The 12058-nt window shown below is 36.1% G+C and overlaps 1 protein-coding gene across 1 annotated transcript; it reads right to left on the minus strand.

Moving 5' to 3' along the window:
- Positions 1–998: 998 nt before the first annotated feature.
- LOC122008713 (cytochrome P450 90B2-like) lies at positions 999–3228 on the minus strand. Its single transcript, XM_042564539.1, has 8 exons — positions 2977–3228; positions 2587–2911; positions 2348–2500; positions 1967–2218; positions 1789–1881; positions 1632–1710; positions 1452–1561; positions 999–1364 (listed from the first exon to the last, which is right to left on the minus strand). The coding sequence occupies exons 1-8, from the start codon at positions 3183–3185 to the stop codon at positions 1134–1136; spliced, it is 1452 nt and encodes a 483-aa protein (XP_042420473.1). The 5' UTR covers positions 3186–3228; the 3' UTR covers positions 999–1133.
- Between the last annotated feature and the right edge of the window lie 8830 nt (positions 3229–12058).

The raw sequence follows: 12058 nt of genomic DNA on the forward strand, positions 1-12058 counted from the left end.
TCATCAAGAAATAGATGATTCGTTCGCTCCTAGTGATTTTGTCATCCTGTTCGTATATTAATATGAAAGAAATAAATCATAGATAATTACTAGCTATTAGTACAAGTAGTCAAGATATAGAGAAAGATATGATCGGACATATCGAATTTTAATCCTAAAATTTCATATAATAATATCCTATATCTTGGGTAAATTTGCATGCACTCCCCATTGGCAAACATGACTTTACATGCAGTCCTCATCCATGAAAAACTTTTTTTTCACTCCCCAATCAAACATATTTACCTAATTGCCCATGATATTTTTAGGTACAAAAAGTCTAAAAATCAGTATAAATCCTCTTAAATTCAGTATATTAAATTAGAATCTAGTATATTTTCTATCAAATTGAGTACGATTCTTTTTTCACCTCAAAATATACTCGATTTTAGTTTAATGTGCTGAATTTAATAGAAAATATACTCGATTTTTAATATAAAATACTGACTTTAAGAAGAATTATACTCATTTTCGGACTTTTTGTACTCAATTTTTGACTTTTTGTACCTAAAAAATATGGGTTAATTTCGATAGAAAATATACTCGATCCTAGTATAAAGTACTGGATTATAGTGTAAAGTGCTGAATTTAACAGGAATTATACTTATTTTTAGACTTTTTATACCTAAAAAATAAGAAGGACAATTTTGATAGAAAATATACTCGATTTTTAATATAAAGTCCTGACTTTAAGAAGAATTATACTCTTTTTCAGACTTTTTGTACTCAATTTTGGACTTTTTGTACCTAAAAAATCTTAGGGGCAATTTAGGTATCAATATTTGCATGAGGGAGTTGAAACAAGTAATACTTTGCATGCAGGGAGTGGAAACAAAGTTTTTTGGACATGGGGATTGCATGCAAAGTTATGGTTACCATTGGAGATTTTTTTCTAATTTACCGATATCTTAACTACTATACCACCCCACCCTAAAGAAATTAAAAAAAAACAAAAAAGAATTACCAGCACCCTGACTGGGACGCCAATATTTACCTTTAAAGGATTATTTAAGTGCATACAATGTCTTTCATGTATCCTAAGAAACCATATCTCCTTTATCTTCCATAGGCTTCCACCACATGAATTCATGTCGTCAATTAGTCACCCTACGAACTCTGATTGGTAGACCATTATAGAAGTCAACGTAGGGCACCTTCATGGGGCGGTCAGGTTCAGCCACAGCCCAGTCATAGTTCCTGACGAGGTGGTGCAGGAAGACTGCCATCTCCAGCCTCGCAATCTCTGCCCCAGGGCAGTGCCGTGCTCCCCCACCAAACGGCATGAACTCACTGCTGCTCCTCCTCTTCAGCCCACAAGAAGACCCCTGAAACCACACAACACGACTCAACATGCAGTATCAGTCCAAATCCACCCACCTCAAATGAACAGACACAGTTAGCAAAGCACTCACAATTAGCCACCTCCATGGATCGAACCGCTGAGGATCTTCGAACAGCTCGGGGTCCAAGTGCACAGCACTGAAGTGGGCAGCGAAATGGTATCCCTTTGGAATCAGAAAACCTGAAAAAGGCTTTGCAGGACTAAGTTAATTTCATTTTCACTTTTATTGTTCAGTGTTTTGTTTATTCACCTTTGAAGTGGATGTCTGTGGACACCTTCCTCTGGATGTGGCTGACAATGTTTCCGAGCCTTAATGTCTCACTGATAACCTAAACAATAACATCTCTGAGCCTTATCTCTCCATTGCTCTGAATACGACAAGTACTGTGGCTTCTAAGTGAACTTACAGACTGAGTGAAGTTCATTGATTTGTAGTCCTCGTAGGTCAGTTTACTCCCTCCGCTTTGTTGCTTTGATGTGATCACACCAGCAAATTCTTCCTAATGGAATTCAGACACACACTAAAACTATCAAAATAAGTTTGATTTTTGCCTAAGTTTTTTTAAGGTTGTTTTGTTTGGCTACCTTCAGTTCTGCAATGGCTTTTGGGCAGTTGTCAAGGAAATAGATCATCAAGCAGATGGCTCTGGAGGAAGTGTCATGAGCTGCAAAAAGAGTATGCAGCATCATGTCGCCAATCTTCTCAATAGAGTAGTCTGTGTTCTTGATCACCCAACCAAGGAAGTCATCCTTCTTCTTTGATCCTCCTTTGTCGCCGCTCGCTATTCTCCTCTCTTCTATCTCTTGGAATAGAATTTCAAGGAGAATTCTCCTCGACTTTCTCAGAGCAAGAAATTTAGAACATTTCAACCACAAAGGGAGTCAAATTCATGTAGTTGAAGCCACAAAGTTGATCATAATTGTCGTTGGTAGTTCGATAAGTATGTTGAGTAATTTAGTGCCTACCTTTAGACCCTTCCAATATCTTGTACCGGGTATTTTGAGTGGAAAAGAAACAAGGCCTCTTGTGAATGTGTTGTACTCTTTGCGCAATCTCTCAATCAGATGATCCTCTGGTCCGATGCTCAAGATGTTCTTCACCATGATGTAAAACGAAAACTGAAATTTTTCAAAGCAAAGCTAAGCTTTCTTGTGTATTCATGATGTAAAAAAATGAATCAAACTTGTGTAACGTGATTGATTACCTTGGTTGCTTCATCCAAAGAAGATATTGTAGTGCCATCCTTCCATGAACTCATAATGAAGGAAGCCATGTTCTCCATATCTTGCAAGAACAAGTTTCGAATCTTCTCAGTGCTCAAGAATTCAACAATGATCGATCTCATATGCTTGTGTGCATCTCCAACCAAGAAAGATATGGATGATTTCCCGACAATTTCTAAAAAAGATTTAGGCCAGCCCGGCTCAAACATCTTTGTATCATTCTTGAACAGAAACTGATTCAACTCAGGCTCAGCCGACACGACTATGGGTTTGCCAAAGAGGTTGGACACAAATATCTTCCCGAATCTACAACCGAATTCACTTCAGAATCTAGCAAAGATCGAAAAATTAATAGCAAAGCTACTACAAACCTTGCCATATGTTGCTCCATGAAATCCCCGACAGTGGTTGACAAAGAAGGCTTCATGAACATGAGAGTTTCTCCGACGAAAGGCCAACCCATGTCTCCGGGCGGAATATTACTGGGCTTTGGCTTTGAGTTTCTCCGAGAAGTTTGGAAGACGAGGAGGAAAAGAATTGATGCAGCAATGAGCACAAGTAGTGCCTCCATTGTGAGCATGTTGGTGAATGATTGAATTGCCTGAGGCACTTAAACGCGAGTATTTCTATCGATCGGTCAAGCCAATAAGTCAGTTTATTAGTATTATTATGTTGCCTCTCAGATGATTCCAAGAATTGGAGAAGCCTTCAAAGAGCATCTTGGTTTTTGGATCTATTGCAGATAACATTCTAAATGTCTTTATCAAAATGTTTGGACAGAAATAAACAAAAAGAGGGAGAAAAAAACAATGATAAACACAGCATGAATCAAATGGCTGAGAAGTAATTGATATGAAGGTTTTTGTTTTCAGGAGTTTGATACTGTTCTTAGAATGACATTGAACAATAACATGTACCAATCGTCAAACACTGATTGTCCAGAGACACCAGTATAAGCCTCAAAATAAAATATTGTGAGGCCAAAGGCAATGTTCTTGTAGAAGTAACAGATCTGAACACACAGAATGAATAAATAAACAAAGAGAATTTCCTCCAAAAGCATCAATTTAGTGTTAACTAAAACTCACCATCTGCGCTATCCTCATGTAGCACCAATGGCCATGTATAACAAGAAGTCGTTCGAGGAAACAAAATTGAGAAATGGCAAAATCACTAGCCATTACAGCCTGCAATAGTTAAAAAAAAAAAGGAAAAGTGAGCAGCTTGTCCAGTATACTAGTTTTCAGTGTTTTCCACTTGTATGATTTCAGAGTCCTATGACTCAGCTGAAATTTTAGCTAAAAAAAACACTGTAAACCTGCATTCCTTCAACCCCACTAATTCCGACATCAATATCAGCCTCTTGTATCATGCCCAGGTCATTTGCACCGTCACCTATCGCCAAAGTAGTTTTTCCTGTACCTTCTTTAACCAACCGAGTCACCTAAATGAAGGCAGATATGCATTACTATAACTACGCAATTTTATTTTATTTTCAAAATAATTGGACTGTACAAAAAACAACAGAGTACTAAGTATTTCTATCATTACCAATGCCTTCTGCTTTGGTGACACTCGACAACATATGATAGAAGCGCATTCAACCGCTAGACTCAAAAAATGGTTTTTCAAGTCATCTTCCAAGGCTTAGATTAAAGTTTTGCCATCTATGGTGGCAAAAAGGCGAATGCGCTCGCCCAAGTTTTGCCATCTATGATCAATGCAAATGCAGCATTAGGATCCTTCTCTAGCTCGATCATTTGAGAGGCCTCAGTTAATTGCATCAAGATAATATCTTTCGCAGCCTGAGTCATTCCTCAATTAAAAATACACCAACACTATATGTTAATGTTTTTGTCGAGAGCAATTCACATAGCAATAGTTTACCAAATGTGTCAAACTGATGTACCTTTTTTGGGTCTAATGACAATATTTTACTGCTATCCACAGATAAGCATATCTGCTTCATGCCTTGTCTAAGTAAACTACAAGCAAATCTGCAATAGGTAAGGTATTGGAGTTTAAGTCAAGGATAGAAAGAAATGGCTCAATTTCCAGATATAATTTTTTCTTGGTAATATCCATACCCTATGTTGATTGCAGTCTCCATCTTATCGCCTGTTAGAACCCAAATCTTGAGACCAGCTTGTGCTAATGTGTCTATGCATTGAGGAACCTATAAAGAAACTACAAGGTCAGCATGCTCATAGGTAAAGAATAAAATCACATAAGCATACCCCTTTTGTAATTTGTCTTCCACAGCAGTTGCACCAACAAAAACCAGATCCCTTTCAATCATATCTGCAACTCGCTCAAGTTCAGTTTCTCTATTGCACCCGATTGTCATTTTTGCTTTAAGAAACTCAGCATTCCAGGCAGTGTACTCAGATTCTTCAAGTGCCCGATAAGCCAACACTAAAGTGAGCAATCCTGCTTCCCCATATTCATTGAGGTGTTTGATGGTCTCAGTCTCTTATGTTCTTCCTGCTTTTGAGAGTCTCTCCAAAATGATGTTGTTTGGTTCACCCAAATACATTTTTTAGATAATTAAAGGTTGATGCCTGTTTAATGGATCTTATATGTGTTTGTTTGACACTGTGATTATGATATTATCATTTACTGTTACTGTTTAACATTTGATGTTTATAAATATGATAGAAATTTCTTTTGGAATCATACAGTTTGGATCATGATTTATTATTGCAGTTTAGTATAAAGTATTTTGTAAATATGATCTGCTCTCTTTTAAGGTCATCATAGGACTAGTTGAAAATTGACATGTACTGATCGCATTTCATATAATTTTCACTCTACATATCTACATCTTGATTTATGTCATTAATGATATTGGTATTGTGATTACTGTTGGGATTTGTTACGATCATATACAGTAGCTACGACCTCTTTAGTCATATACCAATAAAGTTAATAGGTCAAATTATTTAAGAGATATTCTATACCCATAAAGTTTGATATCAACTAAAGTTTTACTTGTATTTCATATACAACTCACAAATAGCGCAAGTGGGAGATTGTTAGTTATTATCTCTAATTGGTGGGTTTAATTGTAAGTTGTGCATATGAGTACAAACTGAACTCATTAAAGTGATCTAACTTAGGCTTATTGAGTTTCGATTATTGGATGTAGACCTTGTATGTGTAGAACCTATAGTACCGCATCTATTATCATTTATAAGCTGATAATAGATGTCCACTATATATAGGGTTAGTCCCCAAGGGTTTAGGGTTTAATCTTGACAAAGCTTTGGGTTCCCTATTGACCAAAAACTTTTCGGCGTCGTCACCCCTAAGTCCCTTGGAAGACCTTCCTTTTCTTTCCGTTGCATCTTCTTTCATAGGGATTATTTCTGGATGACGCTAAAGGCAAGGATAACTCTTCAATCAGGTTCCTTATCATATTTGTTTATGTTTTATATTATTATGTCATGTTCTCGATGAAACGAAGATCTATGCTCATATTTTTTTTATTTTTTTCTATTTGAATTCTTATTTTGATTGTCTAGAATTCATGCGGCTAGGTTTTACAAAAATTAACAATTGGTATCAGAGTCACTGCTTTGTTTCTTCGAATTTCATGGTTTAAAATTAGAGTTTTTGTCTATCATTTGGATTTTATGCTAGATTAGATTTTATTGGTATAAATTGTATTTAATCGTCAAAATCTTTTGTATAGAAATTCTATGAAAGACTTGATCTTTCATGTAATTCATGTATTTTACGAACAACATGAAGAACAACGGTAAACAGCCGTCGTTTTGGGAAGAACCATCACATTTAACCTAATTTTAGGTCAAATAGCGATGGTTTAATCAATTAATTTGATCGGCCGATCGATTACCTAACCTAAAATATCAAACAGAATCGATATGAATTGACAATCTAAACTTTCGACTACTTCAACTATTAATTGATTAGAATTGTTTTTAATCGATTAAATTTTTTTATCGATTAAATCTATTTCATTTTGAAACAATGAACGAAGAAAAAAAAACTATTTCGTAAAAAAAATCGTTGAAACAGTAAAGAAGAAGGGAAAAAACAAACAAACCAATTGTTTCATTGAAACAGGAACAAGAAGAATATATATATATATAATTATTTCATACATATTATATATATATATATATATATATATATATATATTACATTAAATATTCATTTTTATGTATGAATAATGAAAAAATTAAATAGTATTAAATAATATTATTTAATTATAGAATTTAAGAAAATTTTAACTTCTGACATGAGGATTCTATATATAATCATATAGTCGCATATAATAGATTTTTAAATTGATTATGATAATTAATTAGATAAAATCAATCGACTGTCATTAGACCTGACTACGATTTGGAAATGACAGTTCAACGATTCAGAACCGTCGGTTCAATAGTTCCAGGTAAATCGACCCTTAACCGCCAAAGATGATTACGATTCAGAATCGTCAATTCGCGATTCGTCATAGTTCAAGATTATTATGTTAAAAAATAAAAAATTAAAATTAAAATTTATTATAAAAAGGACTTACATTCATTTAAGTTGCCTACGTATCCCCTTAAGGTATAGGGGAATCAAAGCTCACGTAGTTTCTTTACATTTTTATCCTTTTATCACTCACTTCCATTTCCCATTCCTATCGTATTTGTTCCTTCAGTATCAAAATCTTCAACTTTGTCATCTGAAAGTTGCATTCCTTGGATTCTTTTCTCCGCTTTGGTCCAATCATCCAATAATGCTTGGGCTTCTAATGAGTCAGGAGACAAAATTGATCGTCATTCATCTAATATGTTACCGCCAGCACTGATGTCTGCTCCACAGCAACAGTTGACACTGGACAAGTTAAAATTTCTTTGGCAATCACGAAGAGGACAAGAAAGCTTTGAGCCTTCTGTGACCACCGCTTTAAGATATCGAAATTTTTGCTATCTGCTTCATTAAAATCAAAAGAAGTCAAAAAATAATTTTCAAGTTCCTGTGTGGAACTTGAGGATCATTGTGGGTGTTTTGTTCGTTCTTTTAATAAAAGTTGTGCTTTTATAAGTTTTAAATTACTACTAGTAGTTTGTTGTATTTCAGAAATATTAATTTGTGTTCCATATTTTGCATAATATTGATTATAAATATCATATAAATTCTAACATTATATATAATATTAACTAGATCAGGAAAAGAAGAATCTTTAATTGGAATTAAAACGTCATAATATAAAGTTAACATTTCTTGTAAAATTTCTAATTTAAATCTAAGATCTAAAGCAAATACAATTAAATAAATTTCAGGAATACAATAAAAATATTTTTTTCCATTTAGTTTTCATAGCTAAGATGCAAGAAGATAAAGATTCATTATTAATACGTTCATTTAATACTAATACTATATTAGAAAAATTTTCTTAAACTAATTGAGCAGTGGGATAATAAACACCAGAAAGTTGTTCGGTTGCATCATTAAATACTTTTAAAATTTCATAAATATTACTACAAATATTCCATTATTGTGAAAATAAATATATATTAGTATTAGTATTTGTGCAAAAAAATGAACATAATAATTCTTTATATTGAAATGAATCTTGTAATAATTGGTATATTGAATTTCAACGTGTTGGTACGTACATCACGTGGAAATTTTTTAAGTCTCATTTCATTAATTTTATAAAACCTACCACATTGTTTCATTATAAATGGATGATATCATAAATAAGAAATTATCATTCTAATTGGTTTAATATAACTTTCTAAATTTTTAATTCATCTTGAACACATAAATTTAAAATATGGCATACATAATGAATATGAAAAAATAAATCGCCAATAATAGGTTGACAAATAAATTTTAGAGCATCTGTACAAGCGGTATTTGACTTGTTAGTATTAACTCTAAGAGTCAATTATGAGATGATTGACGCATCCAGATTAGAATCATTGAGTTAGACTCAAGTGAATCCAACTATATGGATTCAATCTAATCCGAATTAGACTTGAGTTAGACACAAGTGAATTCATTCACTAAAGAGGATTAATGGAGATTAATGAAACATTAGAAGAGTTAATTTCGAAATTCATTCAATTTCAAAATTGAATTCAAAAATGAAGAGTTCAAAAATGGCCTTAATGGAGTGTTGATGCTCATTAAGTAAATTAATACTCATTAAGTATTTTCATTAGATGAAGGACAAAAGGCATTTTTCTCTCATTTTTGAGTGTGAAATCATCCATCTTCTTCTTCTCTCTTTCTTTGGCCGAAACTCAAAGAGGGTTGCTAGCACAACCTTGAGTGTTGATGTTCTCCATTTTCTTGTGTTCGTGTGGATACCGAAAGAGACATGGACACATGATCATGCTGAGATCCTAGCTGTTGGGAGATCGAGTACACACATCAAAGGTATAACTCCCTATCATGTTAAAACTTAGTATATGTTTTTATCTTTCGCATGGATCTTCTGATAGAAACTAGATGTTTTCCGCTACGTGTTTAGCGCCCTAGTTCCTTACAGTGGTATCAGAGCCACTTGCGAAGGCATATACTAAGTTGTTAGATTTTATATGTGATATAGAAATTACATGATAGGTTTACTATGATTTGCATGTTTATGAGTTTTCTGTTGGTAACGAAACAATGAGTATATGAACAAACTAAAGGATATAGCATCTTCATACTTGTTATGAACTAGTGCTATAACCTATTTCATTTGATAGATATATACTTCCATGGTTTGACCAATAGAATGTTGGGACCGAAAAGTAGCTAGGGGGGAGTGAATAGCTCGTCGCGATCTCGTGCTTGTCGTTGCTTGCTTCTTGTGATGATATGCAGCGGAAAATACAAGAAACAAAACACTACAACGCTAACTCATAGATTTACTTGGTATCCACCTCAAGAAGAGGTGACTAGTCCAAGGATCCACACACTCACGCACCCTCCACTATGAAAAATACTCCTTTTCGGTAACTACCGAAGGCGGAGAAGCCCTACAACACTCTCAATACAACAAGAAATAAAGAGAAGCAAATACAAGGGAAAGCTTACACGGTTTACAAAGAAACCCTAACCCTAGCTTCTTCTTCTTGTTGCAACTCGCCTCTTGACTTGGACGTGCCTCCAAGAAACTTCAAGAACTGGCATGAGAGTGGAGAAGAATCACTGGAGCTGTAGTTGTGGCCACGTGGATGAGAGCCCGAGAAGAACTACATAGAAAAACGCTCGCCAACGGCTTTATCTGCGCCAACGGTCGAATCCCAATCGATTGGATTGCTCCCAATCGATTGGGGAGGCTTTGGATCAATCGGTCGATCGATCCAGAGCACCTGTGTACTCTCTGGGAATTGCCTAGATCGATCGGCTGATCGATCCAGGGCTTATCGCACAGAATCACTGCTCTCAATCGATCGGCCGATCGATTGGAGGCTCTGAATCGATCGTCCGATCGATCCAGAGTTGTTCTGTGCAATCGCGAGCTTCTCCCAATCGATCCACCAATAGATTGGGAGGAGGCTTGTCTCGGGGACTCACCCAATCGATCAGCCGATTGATTGGCCATGAGCCAATCAATCGACCGATCGATCCAGCTCATGATTTTTGCCCAAAACCAAATCCAAAGTCCCCTAAACTAACATTCGGTCAACCATGACCTGTTGGTACATCATGCCTAGCATCCGACCACCCTTGACCTACTAGGACTCTCTCACCAAGTGTTCGGTCAATCCCTTTGACCCACTTGGACTTTCACCTCGTGCCAAGTGTCCGGTCAACCTTGACCCACTTGGACTTACCAATACCAGGTGTCCGATCAACCTTGACCCACCTAGATTTCCGCATGTCTGGCTTCACTCACCAGGTCTTTCCATCTGCCTAGCTTCACTCACTAGGACTTCCCATCTGTCTGGCTTCACCCACCAGGACTTTCACCTAGCTTCAACCACTAGAATTTTCACCAGGCTTCACTCACCAGGATTTTTCCACTGCCCGGCTTCACTCACCGAGACTTTCACCTACCTGGCTTCACTCACCAAGACTTTCACCTAGCTTCACTCACTAGGATTTTCCAACTGCCTAGCTTCACTCACTAGATCTTTCACCTGACTTCACTCACCAGGATTTTTCTTTCTGCCTAGCTTCACTCGCTAGGACTTCCCAGTCAAGTATCCGGTCAATCTTGACCTACTTGACTCTTCTTCAAACTCAGACTGGTCAAACCCTAACCAGAGGGGAATTACTCCAGTAGTCTCCCCAATCGGATGATTACACCTGTAATCTCCACGTATTATCTGTATTGTCAAACATCGAAATTCAAACATAGAAACTCAAACTTGAGCCAACTCAAGCTTAGTCAACCAAGTCAACCTTGACCTAGGGATATTGCACCAACAATCTTCCCCTTTTTGTTATTTAACAATATCTTTAAGTTAGGCTAATCCCATAGCATCAACTTCCTTCATGCCAATGTATGAATGAGGGTTTCCTTCATTCTCCCCCTTTCCTAGAGGACAAACTCCCTCTTTAGGTAATGAAGGCCTAACTTAACCACATATTCTCCCCCTATTGGCACACATCAAAAACTCTTCTCCTGAAGAGTTACCCAACGTTGTTCACAACTTCACTCGTTGCTCACAACATGATAATGAAAGTCTCATACCTTTCATTTTCCTTAATGCTCACCCTTGAGCATTACCACTTGGTATGTTTAAACACGATTCAACTGAAGGTCTCATACCCTTCATTTTCATCGAATGCTCATCCTTGAGCATATACCACCTAAACAATGAAGATATCCACTCCCCATTGTATTCAAATACCCAACCTTGAGCATTTTCACGAAAGAAGGTTAACCACCTTCCAAGGTGTATGAAAAATAGATTTTCATGTCCTTAAAAAGTAACTCCCCCTAAAGACATGCACATAACTTCTATCATTGCACCAACAATGACTTGGAATCCCTAAACATATATAAAACCCAAATTTTAAAGTTTTGAGGTTCAAAAATTTAATATTGAAAATCAAACCTCAACCTAAACCTCTACTTAGTCTTCCTTAACCAATTCATCCTTGTTTTCATCATGAAAACTCCCCCTAAATGTATACAAATGTGTTTTGAGGGGTAAGGAGGGGTTATATAGACTAAAAAATGATGAAGTCTAGCTTACCCAGCCAAAATCAGCATTTCAATCGATTGGAGTTGGGTCCCAATCGATTGAACCTAGATGAATCGATCCACTGATCGATTCAGACTGCGTGGATCGATCGGTGGATCGATCCAGCAAGCTTCTGCTCGTGAGAAATGCCTTCTTAATCGATCGCCCGATCAATTGAGGCACTCTAATCGATCGGGTGATTGATTGAAGCTCTGAAAATGCTGAAATTCACTTTCAGTCAATTTCAGAAACTCTCCAAAAATTCTACAAAATTCGAAAAAAACATGAAAATTCATGTAGA

The sequence above is a fragment of the Zingiber officinale genome, chromosome 8A (genome assembly GCF_018446385.1).
Source record: "Zingiber officinale cultivar Zhangliang chromosome 8A, Zo_v1.1, whole genome shotgun sequence".
Taxonomy (NCBI): Eukaryota; Viridiplantae; Streptophyta; class Magnoliopsida; order Zingiberales; family Zingiberaceae; genus Zingiber; species Zingiber officinale.

Bases quoted from the DNA above. Each gene is read 5' to 3' on its own strand.
- LOC122008713 (XM_042564539.1), bottom strand. From the start codon at position 3,185: ATGCTCACAATGGAGGCACTACTTGTGCTCATTGCTGCATCAATTCTT. The intron at 2,501-2,586 runs GTAATCAATCAC...GAAAAATTTCAG, and splicing joins CTTTGGATGAAGCAACCAAG to TTTTCGTTTTACATCATGGT. The intron at 1,711-1,788 runs GTAAGTTCACTT...GTTATTGTTTAG, and splicing joins CAATGAACTTCACTCAGTCT to GTTATCAGTGAGACATTAAG.